This window comes from Mus musculus, chromosome 17 (assembly GCF_000001635.26).
Source record: "Mus musculus strain C57BL/6J chromosome 17, GRCm38.p6 C57BL/6J".
NCBI lineage: Eukaryota > Metazoa > Chordata > Mammalia > Rodentia > Muridae > Mus > Mus musculus.
The window spans coordinates 80,110,815-80,131,997 of record NC_000083.6 but is presented as its reverse complement, the minus strand read 5'-3'; the positions used below and the strand labels follow the sequence as shown (position 1 = coordinate 80,131,997).

Genomic DNA, 21,183 nt, shown 5'->3' with positions numbered 1-21,183 from the left:
TGCCATTAAGTTACATCCCCAGACTTCAAAGTGGCAAGGGTTTTTTATTTTCATTCTTTCTATAAAGGCTCTCACGGCAGTAATAGCTGGGTATTTGGTGGTAACTGGGGGGAAATGAATGGGAAGAAGTCTTGTTGATTGTATGTACGGGTAGGCTGTTTATACCTGTGGCTTATAAGCAAGTAGTCTTATCAAACGTCATAATTACTGAAAGAAGTCATAATTACTGTTGGTGGGTCACACAGATGATATTAAGGGTAGGAAAAACCCACAGGAGACATTACTAATTTTTTCCAGGCTGTAACTAAATGATCATATATAATTTCCCCTTTAGAATTCTACAGAAGAAAGATCTCATTGCCCCAGAGAGAAGTCAAACCATTCTGACCTCTGGTCATGGCAGCCATCCAAGTAATTTCCATAAAAATCTATCTGGGAGACTGGCAGTCACAAAAGGGGCACAGTTCACAGAATTATCAGTGATTAGCACTTCTTTGTGTCTCCCAGCGTTTGTGAGAGAAGGTTAAGTCCTTTCACTTCAGTTTAGTTTCTTAATTTGTTTATGTAAATCTTTAAAGATTAAATCACAGTTACGTATTTACTTATTTATTCGTGTATGTGTTCAGGTGCCACACGTCTGAGGACAACTTGCAGGAGTCTGTCCTTCCTTCCACCACGTGGGTCCTGGAATCAGATTTGGATCGTCAGCCTGGGCAGCAAGCACTTTTATCCCATGAGCTATTTTCATGGTTCTCTTATCAGGGTCTTACTACGTAGCCCTGGCTGTCCTAGAACTTGCTAAAATAGATCAGGTGCCACCAGACTCACTCTAAAATGGTTTGGCTTTTTGTTTGTTTGTTTGTTTGTTTTTGAGACAGGGTTTCTTTGTGTAATAGTTGTAGCTGTCCTGGAACTTGCTTTGTAGACCATGCTGGCCTCCAACTCACAGAGAAGTGACTGCCTCTGCTTCCTAAGTGCTGGGATTCAAAGGTGTGTGCCTTTAAGCCTGGCATCTAAAATGGGGTCAAGCATACTAAAATCCACCAAGGTAGTAGTGGGGAACCATTTCGTACTTTCATAGTTGAGACACTGTACTTCCTGCTGTGACATGTGCCAACCCCTACCCGTGACAAAACAGAACTTTACCGGGGGAACTGGGTTTCCTGTGCCATGATCTTGAAGACAGCTAACATCTCAGAAAGCACTGCTTAATTAATATTCAACAGGTGTTTTCCTTTCAGCTTCTCCTTTGCAAAGAGCTTTCTTGCCTTTTTAAAAAATATTTTATTAGGTATTTTCCTCATTTACATTTCCAATGCTATCCCAAAAGTCCCCCATACCCACCTCCCCCACTCCCCTACCCACCCACTCCCCCTTTATGGCCCTGGCGTTCCCCTGTACTGGGGCATAAAAAGTTTGCAAGTCCATGGGCCTCTCTTTCCAGTGATGGCCGACTAGGCCATCTTTTGATACATATGCAGCTAGAGACAAGAGCTCCGGGGTACTGGTTAGTTCATAATGTTGTTCCACCTATAGGGTTGCAGATCCCTTTAGCTCCTTGGGTACTTTCTCTAGCTCCTCCATTGGGGGCCCTGTGATCCATCCAATAGCTGACTGTGAGCATCCACTTCTGTGTTTGCTAGGCCCCGGCATAGTCTCACAAGAGACAGCTACATCTGGGTCCTTTCAACAAAATCTTGCTAGTGTATGCAATGGTGCTTTCTCGCCTTTTAAAGTAGCTTTTCAGTATTCAAATCACAGCACAGGAATGAAAATGTCCGTCTTCACACAGCACCAAGAAGATTTTAAAAGCTTTGATTGGGTGAAGCCATAGGCTGGCGATGCTCAACCTTCCTAAGGCTGGGACCCTTTAAGATAATCTCTCATGTTATGGTGACCACCCCTCCCCAGCACAAAATTATTCCGTTGCTACTTCATAACTGTAATTTTGCTACTACATTTAATCATAATTTAAATATGTGACATATAGGTTATCTGACATGGAACCCACAAAGGAGTCTAGACTCACAGAGTGAGAGCCACGGCTCCAGGCTCCAGAGCCTTCTCAGTCACCAGGTAGCTCAACAAGAGACCGGCTGGGGCGCTAGTAAAGGCCTAAGAGTTGGCGCCTTTTGTCTAGAGTTTTTGTGAATAGGATAATCTGTTCACTAAGCCTCCAACAGGCACCCGGACGACAATGAATAGCTTCACAATTATTACTTCCGTGCCTGTAAGGAAAACTGGTGCTACCTGGGTGGGATGTCACCTCAGCTCACATTTCATAATGACTTCAAAGACATCTTGAGATTTTAGCTCAGGTCTCCCGGACTCTTACCTCCAAACTGAAAGTGGCCTGGAGTGAGGGTGGTTGGTATGTCTCTGGTCGCTGTAGGGTGGTGGGTTGTGCCCCTCTGCATGCCCAGTGAGGCAGAGACAGATGAAAAGAGCAGGTTCCCACCTGCTACCTCTAATCTCTTCCTGGTTCTGGAGTTCTAGGCCTCATATCAGATTCCCCCTCCACTCCACTGTAAATAATCTCTTGGCGATTTTATTTCAGCCCACAAAGGGGCTATTTTCCTAGCATAGAGGAGTGACTCTGTAGTTTCTAAAACTTTCTCCATCACCTGTCTGAATATAGAATGAGGAGCCAAGTCTCCACACCTTCCCACCAGCCTGTCTCTTATAACAAACAGCCTTCTCAATTAAGTTACCAAAGAAATTCTGCTGGGGGAAAAATAATAATCTTCAGGGCTGTGGAGGCTCCAGGACAACAAAGACATAAAGACAGCCAGCCAAGAAGAGAACATAAAACTCAGCAATCCTCTTATAATGCGTTTTGACAAGATGGGGGGGGGGCACATTAATTGCCTAAGGGACAAGTAAAAAAAAAAAAGTAAATAAGACAGGGTTTTCCTGTTGATCCCAAATGAAGAGCCAGGTTAAACATATGAAGAACCAGTTAGGTAGAAAAGGAACCACAAGGAAAACCTCAAATCCCCTTTTGTGGTACAAAGTTTGTTTACACCCATTACTGAGCAGAGCGAATTCATTCTCTTTCCATTTGCCCATTTTACTTCAGGGTTTGTTTTCTGTCTGGTTACGTGCAATGCTAAGGAATGGCAAGATATAATTTTTTCTCCTGCTGCAAATCAAACCGCAATCCAATGATTTAATTATGTAACTATTGAGCTAAAGTCTGAGCTCCGCGCCCCGCCCTCCCCCCCCCTCCGTAAACTGCAAGTTGAAAATGACCTTTGTCTATCTTGTTGAGTCCACTGCATTAACAGAGCTGTAAATGCATAAATTAAGATAAAACCTATGCGTGGATCAAGATGAAACGGCTGGCTCTTGCTCCAGGACAGCTTAGGCAGAACGAGGCCCTGTCCATTTAAAACAAAACAAAACAAAACAAAACAAAAAAACCCCACAAACACAAACAAAACAGACAAACAAAAACAAAAAGACATGCTGCGAATTGCGCAGCTGATCCTGATGACTATGTCCACGTCTTAGGAGGCCTTATTTCTACCCCTTTCATTGAGAACATGTTTCTGAGCAGATGAAGGACATTGTGCCCTACCTACATTGACCACAACAGCCAAGCAATCTGATGGGTTTACATCAGTCCTAAATTCTAAAGCATTTCTGCTCAAGGAGCCCTCAGAGAAGATTTGACAAGAGAAAGAAGGGAGATAGTAGCAGGCGCCCGTCCGTCTTTGATTTTCATTCCTCAGAAAACCACAAGCGAGGAATACATGCAAACCGCCCTGTGCCCCACAGTTCTAAGCTCATTCCAGGGAGTTGGTCTTTCTCAGCTGACTTCCTCGTGAACAGTGACAAAGTCTGACTAAGGGGGGCCAAGTCCTACAGCTATTTGGATTAGATCCGGTTTTTTTTTCCAACCTCAAAATCCTGTTAAGTGGCTTACATGAGCCCGTTCACGCGCTTCCAAGTAAGACTGCTCCAAGCTTGGGGACCTCAGTCAGGTCCCGTGAGTGACTGGAAGAACCCAGTGTACACAGGATCAGGAGTGTGTGCGGGCCTGTTTGACAGGCCAAACCGTTTAGCAGTCCTGGGCAGGACGCGACCCACCTTCCAATTCCGCAAAGCCAAGCACCACGTCTGAGGCTTTCCCCTGCCTGTCTTTGACCTGCAGAGCAGTGATCGTGCAGCCCCATGAGATGATGTCCACACTCAGCTGGTCTGACCGAAGCTGGAATTTCTCCACTGTCCCTCCCCCCGAGGGCAGCTCTCCAAACACGGTTCTGGTCACCGAAACCATTGGGAAAGTTCAGGGTGTGCAGCTTCTCCTTGCTGTTCAAACTCTAGCCTGGATCACGTTTGGAAAGATAAAGTTCCCGGGAGAAGGGGAGGAACTCAGACTAACTCCTCCCCTTTATTGCCTGGATTTAAACAGTTGACCACTCCTGGGGTCGGGGAAAATGCTCCGATGCCTTTTTAAAATTTTTCCTTTATCCGAGGTAACTGAGAAGCAAACTTTCCAGTTGAGTTTGCTGGTCTTTTCCTTCTCTAACCCTGACTGCAGTGCATGTCGGGAATAGTAGTCTTTAAGAAAATTGCAATTGCATCTTGGGGCATGTAGTTTAAAACGAACCAACTTTATTTTGCGCAGGTGCGCGCGCGTAAGGCATCTTTAGGGGGTCAAAAAAAGTCTCTCTCTCTCCTCTCCTCTTCTCTCTCTCTCTCTCTCTCTCTCTCTCTCTCTCTCTCTCTCTCTCTCTCTCTCTCTCTCTCTCTCTCTCTCTCTCTCTCTCTCCTCTCTCTCTCTCTCTCTCTCTCTCTCTCTCTCTCTCTCTCTCTCTCTTTCTCTCCTTTCCTCCTTTCTGAAAAGGTTCTCTCTTGTCCCTAATGGGCTCTGAAGAAACACATCTGGTGGGCAGGCTTGGAGGCCCGCTCCTTTACCTACTTTTCATCATCTCTTGGGCCATTCTGGTGTGGATTATCTGGGACTAGATTTAAAGAAACTGAAGGTTTGATGGCTAAGTCTGACGTTTCTCCTTTGTTGGCCTAGGATTAGGAAAGTGTTATTAGGATCCTCAGTAAGATCATGAGATTAAAATACCTCAGTCTTTCATTGCTTAATCTACAGCTCTAGATGGATTCTGGCTCTAGGAAGAAGAGGTCTGGGAGCCTAAAGACGTGTATAACTCAGTCTATCTGTATTTCTGGTCTTGATTTAGACACGGTGAGGGTGGAAACGCATCTGTGGTTAGAAAAACAGGAGAACTGAGCTCATGTTCCTGTAATCAAATGCCAATAAACAACTGTCTCACTCGTTTCTGACTGTGAAATATGAAGGAATCTTAAGCATTCATGCTACAAAGCCTCAATTATCCCTCTCGAAATTCGGGAAACTCTGATAGGAAAGAAAAAGAGCTTGCAGCAGGCTTTATTAAAGTACAATATCTAATATCAAAAAGACCCAAACAAGTCAAATTACAGACTGTGCGTCCCCTCACACAATAACCCAAAGGCACTCTTGTACACTGCTCATCACACACTCTTACAGACTCTGCAAGTCTCCTCAGCCCACTTACCGTGTGTGCCTGACTTATACACAGGCCCTTTCAACAACACTGTGCTAGCAACGATGCCTGAGAACCCTCTTCTGTGAGTGGGAAGACCACAGTTTTTATTTCTCAGCCTCCAGTTCTCAGTGTTCTGCCAAGCTCATGCTGCCAAGGGAAGAAAGACACCTTGGGTGGCTAGCACCAAGTGTAACCAGAGACGTTCCTATTGCTTAACTTGGCGCATGAAGTGTACCATATTTCCCTAAGATGTACAGGGTACGGGTCTTGATTTTCTTTCCCTGTGGCTTTGAAGTATTTAGAATGGTAAACAAGACTACCTTGTGTGAGCTGCAAACCTTGCTCCTTTTTTAACCAAACAGTCCATTTTCTTAACCTCACATCATTATTCTACATGCAGAGCCTTAATCGACAGCAGTGTTCATGATCACTGTCTGCAAGGAGGTCAACATCAAAGCAGCAATGGAGGAATGAACCATTGTTAAATACTACCAGCTATTTAATTTTGCTTTTTGGATAAATCCTGGGGGTTAAGTTAAATAGTACAGACTGTGGTGATATTTTTGTAAGAAGAGTTACTTAGCTTCTTTCTCAACCAGAGCAGAGGTGTGTAATACAACCAATTCAAACTCATCCCCAACTAGTTTACAAATAAATTAAGAAGGCTGGGCTGATTCCATGACAGGCTTCAGATTGGCAGTTCAGGACTATGCCTAAGAGCTGGGAAAGTCCAGGCAAGCCCAAGCAAGTCAGTTACCAGAAAACCAAACCAAACCAACCAACCAACCAACCAAACAAACAAACAAAAACCAGGCTTCAGACAGCTAGTTAGAAACTGCCGAGCTATCAGAAGCTGCCCAAGCCACATGGCCCGAGGCAAGGAAAATGGGTCAGCAGCAGTTTCCAGACCCCGTGCCCCATTAATGGTTCTGGAATGTCCCGAGAGATGGACTCAACAGATTAAGATAGAGGTCACTTCCCCTGGAATTCCTCTAAGGTGCAATAGCTCAAGCCTGCAAGCTCACTTCACGGTGTCTCTATTGTGGTAAATCTCCAACCCCAATAAGCCCAAGCAAAAACATAACTCAGTTACAAAATGTATAAGCTGCATGCCTAAATTGGGCAGATTACCACTACACTACTCTATTCCCCAGCTGAGATTCCCTTGCCACTTGTGGCTTCTCTGTGCCATGTGGTTCTGCTCCATCTTCCTTCCACATCCTCTTGCTCTGTCTTCTTCCTCCCTCATCCCTGCTCTTCTCCAACTCTCTAAAACCTCTAGCCCCACCTTTCCCTTCCAGGGACCAATCACAGGCTGTAGCCTTTACTTGACTAGTTAAAACAGGGAGAATGTTCACATGAAATTACCTGAGTATATGATCTCCTCCTCTTAGGGGCAGCCCCTCTTGAGGAAGCAGAGTTAACATTAGAATACAAATAGTACCAGGGCATCCCACAACACTCTATCTTGGTAATGGGAGCCCCCAGCACACTGGACTTAACTTCTGCAGAATAAAACACTTTGTGTTTTATATACTATTATATATAACACTAGTGTTATTTAACAAACACTATTTTTTTTTTTTTTGGTTCTTTTTCGAGACAGGGTTTCTCTGTATAGCCCTGGCTGTCCTCGAACTCAGAAATCCGCCTGCCTCTGCCTCCCGAGTGCTGGGATTAAAGGCGTGCGCCACCACGCCCGGCCTAACAAACACTATTATATATTGTGTTTATGTACTATTTGAGTTGGGATATCATTCTTCAACAAATCAAGGATCCTTACAAAATGAAACTCAGACTGTGGTTATTTTATTTGGTTTTGACAATTTCTGGGGAAAGAGGGGTTTAACCCCTAATCTACTCTTCTAACTGCTGGCCTGGCTACCTCCCCAGCGGTGTACCCCAGGCTGTTTCTCCTGGCCATGTGTTCACGGTCCACCTCCTCTAATGGTGGCTTCCTCTGTCTTCCTTGTTCTTCCTCCTCCAGCCTCACTACCGCTAACTCCTCCAATAATTGCCTGTAGCCAATTTTATTTAACCAATAGTTTAAAATCAAGGAACAAAGTTTGCACAACAAAAGCTTATAAACAGGAGAAGTCACTGGCAGGCCTAGACCTTCAGGTATAGAATTTAGCATTACAATGCATAGCAACAGACCAAACCTTAGCAAAGGTGCCAGGCTGAACAGTTAAAGAATAAGGCTTGAGTCCGGCAGTGGTGGCGCATGCCTTTAATCCCAGCACTTGGGAGGCAGAGGCAGGTGGATTTCTGAGTTCGAGGCCAGCCTGGTCTACAGAGTGAGTTCCAGGACAGCCAGGACTACACAGAGAAACCCTGTCTTGAAAAACAAAAAACAAAAAACAAAACAAAACAAAACAAAAAAAACAAAGAATAAGGCTTGCTCCTTTTCAGTGGGGGCATAGTCCTCTAAACAAGCCAGAGGCCTGAGGATATGTGAGCTCATGGACCCTGGGTTCTTCATGATACAAAAACTTCAGGATGTACTGCACCCAGGACCTCAGCTCCAGAACTCACAAAGGTGACTCTGAAGCCTTAAGCTATTGACAGGCAGCTGCAATAGGAAACTCTTAGTCTATCTGGAAAGACACCGGAGGCGGTACTCTTCCACCAGGTTGATCTGTTCCCTGTTTTCTCTCTCTCCTTCTCTTTCTTCCCCTCCTCCTCCCCCTCCCTCCCCCCACAAAGTCCAGGCTCCTGCGCTGTTTATTGTTGGCACGCCTCCTGTCACACAGGACTCATTCATTACAAGACTCAATTTTATTATCTTAATTTTTGGAGCACTTCATACATAAGTATTAGATTTATGTTATTCCCGCCCCTTCAACTTCCCCTAACCCTTCCCATGTCCCTCACTCTCTCACAAATTCATGGCTTCAGCTTTTAAAATTATTAGTCACATATATACATTATATGTACGTAACCTACCGAGTCTAGTTACTGTTGTTTGTGTGGACATGTATTTAGGGCTGATCACTTGGGACTGGGTCATTTATTAGGGATGCTCTCCCTGCAGAAGCTGATTCTCCTCCTTTAGCACCCATTGATTGGTTGCCTGTAGCTCTTCATCTAGGGATGAGGCTGTTAGCATTCTGTCTAAGCTCCACCCCACTGTTACCTGGCAATAGCCAGGTATGCTCTGCCCCACAGTTACCTGGCAACAGTCAGGTAGGCCGATCCACTATAAAAGGGGCTGCTTGCCCCTCCTCTCTCTTGCCTCTTGCTCTCTTGCTTCTCTCTTGCCCTCTTGGACTTTTCCCTTCCTGCCTCCCTTCCCCATTCCCTTCCCCCTCTCTCCACAAAGAATGGTACCCCGACCTCTACTTCTCTTCTCTTCTCTTCTCTTCTCTTCTCTTCTCTTCTCTTCTCTTCTCTTCTCTTCTCTTCTCTTCTCTTCTCTTCTCTTCTCCTCTCCTCTCCTCTCCTCTCCTCTCCTCTCCTCTCCTCTTCTCTCTCTCTCTCTCTCTCCCCCCCTCTGCTACCCTCTAAACTCCCCTCTCCATGCCCTGAGTAAACTCTATTCTATACTATACCATGGTGTGGCTGGCCCCTCAGGGAGAAGGGATGCCTTGGCATGGCCCGTTGAGACATCCCTTCCCCCATACCTCACACCCCCCATAGAAAGTATCCCCTTATATCTCTTTATCTTTTTATAGACACATCAGAGGCCTTCTAAAATAGTTCTCATCCACATTAACATGTCAACTGGTGCTATCATTATGCAGGTCTAACTTAGGCAGTCATTTGTCAAGATTTCATGGGTGTCACATGTAGAAGAAACTGTCTTGCAACAGATACCAGACTCGATATTTTCACACACACCACACACCATACACACACACACACACACACACACACACACACACTCTAAAAAAAAAAACAAAAACAAAAAAACCCAATCCCCCCAAAACTCGAATTTGTTATATTTAGGTTCAGAGGAAAACTACCTATATCTAAAACCCAGGAATACTGGGGAGACTCCACCAAGTCCACAAGAGGTAGAGTTCTTTGTGGTTCAAGTCAACCTAATTTCATCAACCATTTTGGATTGTTCCTGGGGAAAGCAAGACGAAAGGCACAAGAAGGTTATTCAGAAAGATGACTAAATTTGAACATGTATGCATGCCATTAACTTATCAAGTATTGATGAGTATGTCCCAAGAAATGTGCTAAATGATAGTTACACATTAACAAATTAAGACATGGTCTTTGCTTTCAAGGAACTTACTATTCAACACAATATAATCCTCTTCTACCTTCTAAAAGACTCCTGTAAAAATTTCATTATCTACCAGTGCCCAATGAAGCAATGTACTGAGACTGGCTTCAAGGTTTGTGGATGTTTGAATCTTGGAAGTGGTGACTAAGGAAGAGTGTGTCAAAGACCAGCTTTGATATCCAGGGTAAACTAAGGTGGGGCTTACAGTCTTGATTGACTTCCTGAATGCTCCTTGGGGTGCCAATGAGAATTTCTTTTCCGGGCTGATGAAGAATTCCTTTAGGGGCTGCAAGAGGCTAGTGAAAAAAATTTCTCAGGAACAGCAAAGGGCCATTGAATAAACTCATTGGGGGCCACAGTAGGCTGGTAAAAAAAGGAAGAGAAACGGGAAAAAGAATCATACACACACACATACAAATATATACAAACACAGACATACGCACATAGACACATGCACACAGACAAACACAGACACACATAGACACAGACACAAACACACAGACACACACACAGACACACACACATAGACACATATATACACACAGACAAACACACAGACACACACACATAGACACACACACAAACACACACACAAACACACAGACACACACACAGAGACACAGACTCACATACACACACAAACACACAGACACATACACACAAACACACAGACACACACACATAGACACATATACACACACAGACAGACACACACACATAGACACATATACACACACAGACAGACACACACACACACACACACACACATACACTCAGGTGCATGATGACTGAAGCAAACTTTAATAAGCTCCAACAATTTCACATACATACATACATACATACATACATACATACATACGTACGTACATACATACATACATTCATACATACATACATACATACACATTCACACACTGGGTAGATGGAGCAAAGCCTCAACCACTTTCCACACATGCACACACACATATTTTGGTGATGAAGCAAACGCCAACGAGCTGGCTCCAACCACTTTACATACACATATGTACACATGTTTGGTGGATGGAGCAAAGCTTCAATGAGCAGGCTCCAAAAACTTTATTTTTTTTTCCTTCTACAGCTTATATATCCCAGCACAACCTTTCAAGCAGTAAAAATTACAATGTGATTACATTCTACTTTTCTTCTAGCGAATGACTATGAAAAGAACAGTCTGTTCCCTAGTACCTTTACAAGAAATAGCATTACATAGTACAGGGAAAGAAAAAATGATTCCCAAGAACCCACGTACATTTGTAACTAAGCAACTTGCTATAGATTACAAAATTATGAGCAAGCAAGGTAATTTTCTCAACCATTTTCTCTTCCTGGGAGGCAACAATTTGCAGTTACAGAGAAAGGATCAATTATTTTATTATTTATCTTAAAAAGTAATCATATAAAAATCTTAAAAGAACCACAAATCTGACCTTTTCTGTAAAAGACAACCACCCATTTGTATTTTAGAGCCTCAGAATGCATATCTACTCATTAGCAAATCTATTAAACCACATAGAGTAGGCTGAGGGCAAAAATGGGTACGAAGAATTCATTGCCTTGGTCACCAGCCCAGCTTCAGCCAAAGAGTCACTTCAGCTGGTGCTGTCATTGTTCTTGTTCGCTGACCTTAAAAAGTCCCTAGCTTAAATATCAAGAGTGTGCCTTTCTGAACTTCAAGTTGTCATGAAAGATTTTCTACATCGGGGGCTGGAGAGATGGCTCAGTGGTTGAGAGCACTGACTGCTCTTCCAGAGGTCCTGAGTTCAAATCCCAGCAACCACATGGTGGCTCACAATCATCTGCAATGTGATCTGACGCCCTCTTCTGGAGTGACTGAAGACAACTATAGTGTACTCATATACATTAAATAAATAAATAAATAAATAAATAAATAAATAAATAAATAAATATTTTCTACATTAGAGCCAGTAGTAAAAACACCTCAGTCTACTTCACTAACTTTACTTTTCCAAATGCTTTCTATGGGTGATGGTTACTGCTGAAAATCTACATCTCTAAATTCTCTCCTAGGGTGGATGGAATGGTTAATCTGCTACAACAGCCATGCCTGAAAGAGATCAGGCACTATGATTGTGAGTGCCAGTGATAGGGCCGGGTGAGAGGCTGCAAGCTCCTTAGAGTTCTCATACCATTCTCAGATGAAGAGGGATGTGAAGGCAGGCAGAGCAGAACTCCATAGCAGGATGGGGTCCTCAGCACACCGGGAGAGGCTGTGCTAACCGGCTGGCTGAATTCCATGAGTTCTAAAGTCCACTGTTGTTCCTCCTGTACGACAGAGACAAGAGCCGGATGACTAGGGAAGGAGAGATTCCCAGGTGTCAGTACAGCTGTACACAGAGAAACCCTGTCTCAAAAACAAGGAGAGAGAGAGAAAGAGAGAGAGAGAGAGAGAGAGATCCTCTAATCCTTGACTAATAGCTTAGAAGCCACTTAGGTTTTATCTACAGTCCCCAGGGTGCTTCCCACCAGTCAGTAGAGTTTAGAAAGATAACCCTCCAGTCTCTTTCAGGGATGTTTTTCCATGGAGAACTTGAATTTCTACTCAGAGTAGAAGCATTTGGCCAGCTAATTTCAACTGGATGTGTATAGCAGTGGGGCCTCGGGCATGTAGCCCTTGATTTTGTGCCAGCTTCTACCAAACTGAGCACATCTCCTTCTCTGTAGAGGGAAAAAAACAATCATTGATCTATCAGTACTATAATTAGTATCTCAAGAACCCTCCAAATGTCCAAGTAGTAAAGACTGGGCCCCTGGTGAGGCAACACTGGGGAACGAAGCAGAGATTTGAATAGATAGTGCCTGATTTTCAGGACAGTAGATTTGTGGGAAATAAAGAGGCTAAGTCATTCATATAATACGAGAGCCAGGAGAGCTGAGATGGGAGGGACTAACCAGGGGAGAAAAGTGTACCAGCCTGAGGAGGTGAGAGGAGGACTGGACATAGGGAAAGGCAGGAGGGGAGATGAGCAGGTGAGAGTATTAATGACCCGCATAAAGAGTCTATGATGAAACCCTTGTGTATGCTAACCCAACAATAATTTTAAAGAACTGAGAAAAAGATAAGGGTCTAGTGAGGTATGTCCTGAGGTGTGCCTTCAAAGGAGGAGGTGGGACCTTGGCTGCCTCCTCTTCCTCCTCCTCCTCCTAGTCCTCCTCCTCCTCCTAGTCCTCTTCCTCCCCCTCCTTCTCCTCCACCTCCTCCTCCTTCTTCTTCTTTTCTTCTTCTTCTTCTTCTTCTTCTTCTTCTTCTTCTTCTTCTTCTTCTTCTTCTTCTTCTTCTTCTTCTTCTTCTTCTTCTTCTTCTTCTTCCCCTTCCCCTTCCCCTTCCCCTTCCCCTTCCCCTTCCCCTTCCCCTTCCCCTTCCCCTTCCCCTTCCCCTTCTCCTTCTTCCTCCTCCTTCTTCCTCCTCCTCCTCCTCCTCCTCCTCCTTCTTCTTCTTCCTTTTGTCACTTTCCAACCTTGAGGTAAATGGCTGAATCACCAGAGGCCCAAAGGTGATGATGGGGCTAATGGACCAAGGGTCAAAACATTCGAAACTGTGAGAAATTCTTTTCTTATAATTATCTCAGGTGTTTAATTTAGAATTTTCTCATGTTGTTATTTTTATTTTGTGTGTATGAGTGTTTTGCCTGAATGTGCATTACTTCCCTGCCTGGTAACCATGGAGACTGGAAAAGGGGCATCCAATTCCTGGAACTGGAGTTACAGACCATTATGAGCTTCATTGTGGGTCTAGGAATTGAACCCAAGTCCTCTAGAAGGGAAGCTGGTGTCTTGGTTTACTTTACTTTATTTATTTATTTTATTTAATTCTTGAGACAGGGTTTCTCTGTATAGCCCTGGCTATCCTCAACTCATAAACCAGTCTGACCCTCCAAACTCTCAGAGATCCTCCTGCCTTGCAAGTGCTAGGATTAAAGGCATGTGCCACTAACCCCTGGGTGAGAAACCAGTCCTCTTAACCACCGAATCACCTCTTTAGCACCTATTATGTTTTTATATTTGTTTTTGTTGTTATCGTTTTACATAGGGTTTCAAGTACCACAGGCGGGCTTCAGACTTTCTGTATCGCTAGGGATAGCCTTGAACTTCCGACCCTTCTGCCTCTGCCTCCAGAGTACTGGGGTGTTAGGCCTGTGCCACTGACAGATCAAACCTATTCCATCTTGAAAAAAACAGGGCTGAAAACTTGGTCTACAGCTGAATCCAAGCTTTGCCCCAAGCACCAGGAAGGACCCCATGGCTTGTCCTTGGCCAGAGTTATTCTTTTGCTCCTTCCTAGCAACAGTTAATCAAAAATTAGTCTGATTGTTTTAGATGTACTTTCAGACTGTTCATGATTGTACACAGTCTTGCTTCAGAACACCCACCTGTCAGCATACAATAGTCACTCAATTAGATGCTTGCCAGGATGGACCCTGTCTTAGGGTTTTACTGCTGTGAACAGACACCATGACCAAGGCAACTCTTATAAAAACAACATTTAGTTGGGACTGGCTTACAGGTTCAGAGGTTCAGTCCAGTATCAAGGTGGGAGCATGGCAGAGTCCAGGCAGGCATGGTGAAGGTGGAGCTGAGAGTTCCAGGTCTATCTAAATCTGAAGGCTGCTCTGAGACTGACCTCCAGGCAGCTAGGATGAGGGTCTTAAAGGCTACGCCCACAGTGACACACCTATTCCAACATGGCCACACCTCCAAATAGTGCCACTGGCCAAGTGCCCTGGGCCAAGCACATTCAAACTATGACAACCCCCCACCCCCATTCCCAACTTGATTGCATTTTCTGTAAAACCTTTTCAGAGCTGCTTCACCAAACCATCCTGTGGGGCAGTGGTGAGTAAGCCCAAACTCTAGTTTATAATAAAGAGATCCTAAAGTGATTACATTGGAAGTGGCTCCTTGGTGGTCTTTTGGAGTTCATGGACACTTCCTGACACAACACCACTGTGCTAGTTTATTCAGTGGGCAGGATTACATTTCAGGCCTTTGGATGTTAGGCTCTGTCACCAGCTCCCAGGCAGTTGTGATAGTGGTGGAAAGCTGACAAGTGGGGTCTTGGAAGAGAAAGCCTCTACCAAGAAATATCGCATGAAAAAAGAAAATGGAGTGAGGCCTTGTCGGGGTCCAGCCTCAAAACAGGATCAGAGTTCTCAACTGGAAGCAGGGATATCTGGAAGGCGCATAATAAACACACAGAGACAACTTTTCCGTCTCTCTCTCCCTCCCCCCCTCTCTCTCTCTTTTGTAGCTTGAGTATGTACTTTAACTTTCTCTTTGGGCTGGGAGTTTCCCCCCTTGTTCGTTCCCTTTCTCACACTCTCACACTCACTCTGTGCATTCTTCTTTTCACACAAACTCTCCTCACACACTCTCTCACTCTCCACACACACACACCTCACATTTTCTCTCCCCTCACACGCTCCACAGTCTGTCCTCATAGTCTCTCTTCACTCACTCCACACTCCCTCTCCACGCATTCTCTACACACTCTACACTCACCTCATGCGCACCTCACTCTCCCGCCTTTTTCTTGCTCCAGTCTATAATTGTTACTCCAAAAGCAGGTAGAAAAAAAAAAAAAAGACATTGTATAATCATTGCCAAATCAAATTCAAAAGAAATGACCACATCTCACAAAGAATTAAGAATTACAATTGTTCCCCCCAAAGTTTCAAGCTTCCCCTATTCCCAGGCCTGTGGCCAAAATAATAATAATTGCAAACTTATCATTATTTAAACTTTAACTTTTAACTTATAACTCAGAGCTTCGAGGTCAGCTACTTGTGTTTTCCTGTGCAGCTCTAATGATAAATGACATGGGCGAAGCTGCCAGGCAGTGGCCAGAAAGAATTAAGTTAACCCTTAGCTCAATAGTTCTGCTAGCTTCTGCACATTGCACACAATCACTTTCCTAAGAGTCCCAGTGTTTTGACTTAGTTTCACTAACATATAATTTTATGTATTCTATACTTTCTTATTCATACATACCCAAAGGAGTCTAGGAACCACTCTCAAATATTGTGCAACACTTACTTCATAACGTCAATAGCCCTTTTCTTTTTGAATTAAAGTACCCTGTGTTTGTGTTCCCTTATTCCATGATTGTATCTCATGATTCCAATAAATTCCTTCACTTTCTCGTAATGGACCCTATATTACTCTAGTAGTACATGGTTCTGTTTCATTTTCTTTTTTTGGGGGGGTGGTTTTGGGTTTTTTTTTGTTTTGTTTGTTTGTTTGTTTTGTTGTTGTTGTTGTTGTTGTTTTTGGTTTTTTTAAGACAGGGTTTCTCTGTGTAGCTCTGGCTGTCTGGAACTCACTTTGTAGACCAGACTGGCCTCGAACTCAGAAATCCTCCTGCCTCTGCCTCCCGAGTTCTGGGGTTAAAGACGTTTCCCACCACCACCTGGCTTCCGTTTCATTTTCTAATATTTCTTCAAACTTTCTTTGCAAGTCAAACATCAATCCAAAACTACCATTGTATAGTTATTACATTGTTTCCAAGATGAGACCGCACAGCATGCACCTGGACCGTCAGGACTGTGCTGTGCTGTGCCCCACGCCTCAATTTTTAATTGTTTAAGAATCATTACATCAAGGAACATCTAGTTTTACAGAATTCACCAGAGCAGAAGGAGAAGGGAGTAGGAAAGCCAGATATCATAGAATAATTATGCACACAGAGGCCAACTGAAAATCAGTCATGCTCAAATGAAATCTATACAGCCATTGTCCATGGCTAAGATTAGGAGATATGGGAACAACTTTTTTTTTTTTTTTTTTTTTTTTGTTACAAGGAGCTGCCTCTGGCTACTGAGATGTCTCTATCCCTGCCTACTGCAGCCAGTCCCTGTTATGGTATGCTGTCCCCAGCAAGGCCCGGCTGGCTTCAGGGATGTTTGTAGGGAGACCAAGGTGCAGTGCTGCTGTGAGCTAGTTAGGACCACTCCATGCCTTACACTGGAACCTGCAGTATGTGGTGTTAATAGATGGAACCTTTGAGGAAGTAACCAATGACTGGGGCCTTATGGAAAGGTGGCATCAGAATGGCCTTGCCACCTTCCACTTCTGTCTTTCTGACATATGTGGACACAACACTCAAGACATCCCTGTGGAAGCAGAGACCAGGTTCTCACCAGAAATATCCTATGGATACCTTGATCTTGGATTCTCAAGCATCTAAAACGTGAAAAACAAATATCTGTTACTCTTTAAAAAAAAAAGACTGAAGTGTGGACACTATGCCCCTCCTTAGAAGTGGGAACAAAACACCCTTGGAAGGAGTTACAGAGACAAAGTTTGGAGCTGAGATGAAAGGATGGTCCATGTAGAGACTTCCATATCCAGGGATCCACCCCATAATCAGCATCCAAACGCTGACACCATTGCATACACTAGCAAGATTTTATCGAAAGGACCCAGATGTAGCTGTCTCTTGTGAGACTATGCCGGGGCCTAGCAAACACAGAAGTGGATGCTCACAGTCAGCTAATGGATGGATCACAGGGCTCCCAATGGAGGAGCTAGAGAAAGTAGCCAAGAAGCTAAAGGGATCTGCAACCCTATAGGCGGAACAACATTATGAACTAACCAGTACCCCGGAGCTCTTGACTCTAGCTACATATGTATCAAAAGATGGCCTAGTCGGCCATCACTGGAAAGAGAGGCCCATTGGACACGCAAACTTTATATGCCCCAGTACAGGGGAGCGCCAGGGCCAAAAAGGGGGAGTGGGTGGGTAGGGGATTGGTGGTGGGTGGGTATGGGGGACTTTTGGTATAGCATTGGAAATGTAAATGAGCTAAATACCTAATAAAAAATGGAAAAAAAAGTTTGTTGAGAGCTGGGTATGATGGTTCAGGCCCTTTATCTGCACTCAGAAGGCAGAGACAGTAGATCTCTGAGTTTGAAGCCAGCCTGGTCTACAGAGTAAGTTCCAGGACAGCCAGGGCTACCCAGAGAAAACCCTGTCTTGAAAAACAAAAACAAAACAACAAAATAAAACAAGCACAAACAAAATGTTTTTTTAAATTTCTTTCCTTCTTTCTTTCTTTCTTTCTTTCTTTCTTTCTTTCTTTCTTTCTTTCTTTCTTTCTTTCTTTCTTTCTTCTTTTAAAAGAATTATTTATTTATTCTATGTATATAAGTACATTGTAGCTGACTTCAGACATACCAGAAGAGGGCATCAGATCCTATTACAGATGGTTGTGAGTCACCATGTGGTTGCTGGGAATTGAACTCAGGACCACTGGAAGAACAGTCAGTGCTCTTAACCGCTGAGCCATCTCTCCAACCCCACAAAATGTTTTTTGAAACGAGATTTCATGATGTCACCCTGACTGTTCTGGCACTTGCTCTGTGGACCAGGCTGGACAGAAACTCACAGAGATCCACCTGACTGTGCCTCCTGGGTACTAGGATTCAGGGCAAACACCGCCTCACCGCTCCTGTTGTTGCTTAACAAAGTCTCAAGTATTTTTGTTGTGACATCACTGATGGGCAGAACCAGGTGACATTGGCTGATGAAACTGTCAGTCTTCTTTAGACAGGGAGAGAGAAGGGGGAGGGAGAAGAGAGAGGAGATTGAATTTAACAGCAAACACTGGCAGCAGCAATCTGGGCTTTGGTGCTCAGAGTCAGAATAGGAAGCTTAAAGCAGAGTGTTCGCCTGTGCCCCTGACACAGAGTAGAGTTTGTGAGAAGGCTTCTTGTAGTACCATTAGGGTCCTAGAAAAAGCTTGACTGTCAGTAAATAGTCAAGCATATTTAGTGTAAAGGGTCTAGTTAAATAAACAGGAGGAGTCTAGTAGGCCCAACATCTACATAGATGCGATAGCTCAAAGACCAGCGATCGATAGGCAGGACATTCTGTCTCTGCCATGACTGACACCAATGGGCAGGGCTGTACCCAATTCCCCTGCTCCTGGCCTGCTGAAACCCCCCACCGAGTGTAGTGTAGACTGTAATCAGAAGCCTGGCTCAGGGACCTTCAGGGAAGTCCTGCCCTCTCTGGTGCAGGCTTTACTAGAGCAGTGCAAGCCCCACTTCTCTGAATGTAGGTCAGAGAGTTGCAGCACAGTGGCTGGCACTTCAGATTTAACCACATTCTGCAAAGTGTGACACAAGGGTCAGGAGACAGAAGCCGGTCAAAGTATGATAAGGTTCGTATCCTGGGCAGAGTTTTCTTGGTCTTGTTTTGAAACCAACTACATTTCTCTCTCCACTTACCAAGGAACTGTGATACCAGCTATGTGACTAGTGACAGTTGCGTCTTGGAAGACAACAACCCAGAGTGGGACACTTTGAATCTCAGAAGTCTCACAGGGAAGTGGGTGATGTGTGACATCAATCCTAGCATTCAGGAGGCAGAGGCAGCTGATCTCTGTGAGCTCAAGGCCAACCGGGTCTACTAAGAAAGTTCCAGGAAATCCTGTCTCCAAAACCAAAAAAAAAAAAAAAAAAAAAAAAAAAAAACCCAGTCTTTTTCTCACTTCCTCCTGCCCTCTTGAGTCTTATGCTCCGTTTTGCTTCTGAAGCTAGAATTCTGACATTAGAATCTGTTTTTCTAAGAAGGGTCATAGATAAGGCTGGGAAGATGCTTCATTTGTTAAGAGCTCTTGTTGCTCTGCTGGAGGTCCTTGAGTGCCTAGGCCAGTCTGTTTACGACTTCTTGTAACTCCAGCTCCAGGGGATGCAATGCCCTTTTCTATATCCCTTGGGGCACTGGGACACATGTGGAATGCACAAACATAGATGCATAATAGCAGAGATACTGTCTGTCTATCTATCTATCTATCTATCTATCTATCTATCTATCTATCTATCTAATCTATCTGTCTGTCTATCTATCTATCTATCTATCTATCTATCTATCTATCTATCTAATCTATCTGTCTATCTATCTATCTATCTATCTATCTATCTATCTATCTATCTATCTATCTATCCTATCTAACTATTCTATCTTGGTTTTTCAAGACAGGGTTTCTCTGTGTAGTCCTGACTATCCTGGGAACTCACTCTGTAGACCAGGCTGGCCTCGAACTCAGAGATCTGACTGCCTCTGCCCAACAAGTGCTAGGATTAAAGGTGTGCACCACCACTGCCCAGCTTCTGAGCTACTTTTTATAAAGGAAGTTCATAGAAACCAGAGTCTGCTTTTCCCCCAAATAAGCCACAACACCTAGAATATTGCCTGAATTTCCCCTGGCTTTTTCTGTCTTTGAGCTGGCCAGAAAGAAAATGTTTCATCTCCCTTGTCTGATACCAGGTCATTATTGAGGCCTTGCCTCCCTAGCATAGCTGTAGCCATTTTGTTCCATGTCTGCCAGATATTTCATGTTGTTATAATATGCCTGCCAGTCATGGATGCAGAAAAATAATGACTCAGAGCAAGACCATGCTGATAGGGTACTGTTATGTTCCATATATTATGGGGGTGTGTTAATCTTAAGAAATTCCACAACTATAAACTTCACAAAGGAGCCATCAAATTAAAGATCACTATGAGCCATTATGTCGAAAAGGCTTGAGTCAGAGCTGACCACCCTGCAGCACTTCCAGCACCTGCATACGAGCTCATTGTGGGTTTTGCAGTTTTAGCCTTTATAAGTTGGCCCTGAGAAATGGCCAGCTCATAGCTTTGTTGTCCTGATTGATCAGTCTTGGGGTATGCATTCAATAAACCATTCTTGTTTAACTGAGGTCAGTGTTTGTGTGGTTTGTGGGGTGACTCCTGGACCCTAACAGTCATAAGACACCTATGTCATAATGGGTTCTGTCCTATGCCTGAGAAGAGAGAGTGCTATTCTGAGAAGCCAAGAGGGATCTAAAGAAGACACATCTTGCTGGGTTCCACTTGAATCACACCTTCTCTGTGCAATTGGAACTTCATTTTTAAGGTCTGGCCTCAAACTTGTATGTAGTCAAGGTTGACCTTGAACCCCTCATGTTTCTGTTTTCGTCTTTCCAGGGCTGGGATTACCAATGTGTGCCACCATATCTGACTGCATATAGACTTTGATTAAATTATTTGCTAGTCTTTTCTCTTGATAACTTGTCTTTTGTTAGAGATGGGCCATGTATTAATGACTTCTTTTACCTTGATAAAACTCCTTGACTGAGGCAATTTATAGAAGAAAGGGTTTATTTGGCTTATGGTTCCAGAGGGGTAAGATCCCACCCTGTCAGGAAGGTGTGGCTGCAAGCATTTATGTAAACAGCATGAAGCTGAGAGCTCATATTTCAACCACTAGCATCAACCAGAGAGAACGAACTATAGGTGGGGTTTAAACTTAAACTCAAAAGCCTGCCCCAGTGGCAAAGTTCCTCCATGAAGACCACACTTTCCAAATCTCC

At 44.0% G+C, this 21,183-nt stretch overlaps 1 protein-coding gene across 2 annotated transcripts in view; it reads right to left on the bottom strand.

The window, feature by feature from the left end:
• The window catches only part of Galm (galactose mutarotase), a 57,575-nt gene extending 53,035 nt beyond the window's left edge, over positions 1 to 4,540 (bottom strand). The window contains exon 1 of one of the 2 annotated variants that reach the window (XM_006524390.4): positions 4,093 to 4,540. In XM_006524390.4, the coding sequence (XP_006524453.1) occupies positions 4,093 to 4,282 (190 nt within the window). In that variant the 5' untranslated portion in view covers positions 4,283 to 4,540. The remainder of the gene's footprint in view (positions 1 to 4,092) is intronic. The other variant, NM_176963.4, reaches the window with a different exon arrangement.
• Positions 4,541 to 21,183: the final 16,643 nt, after the last annotated feature.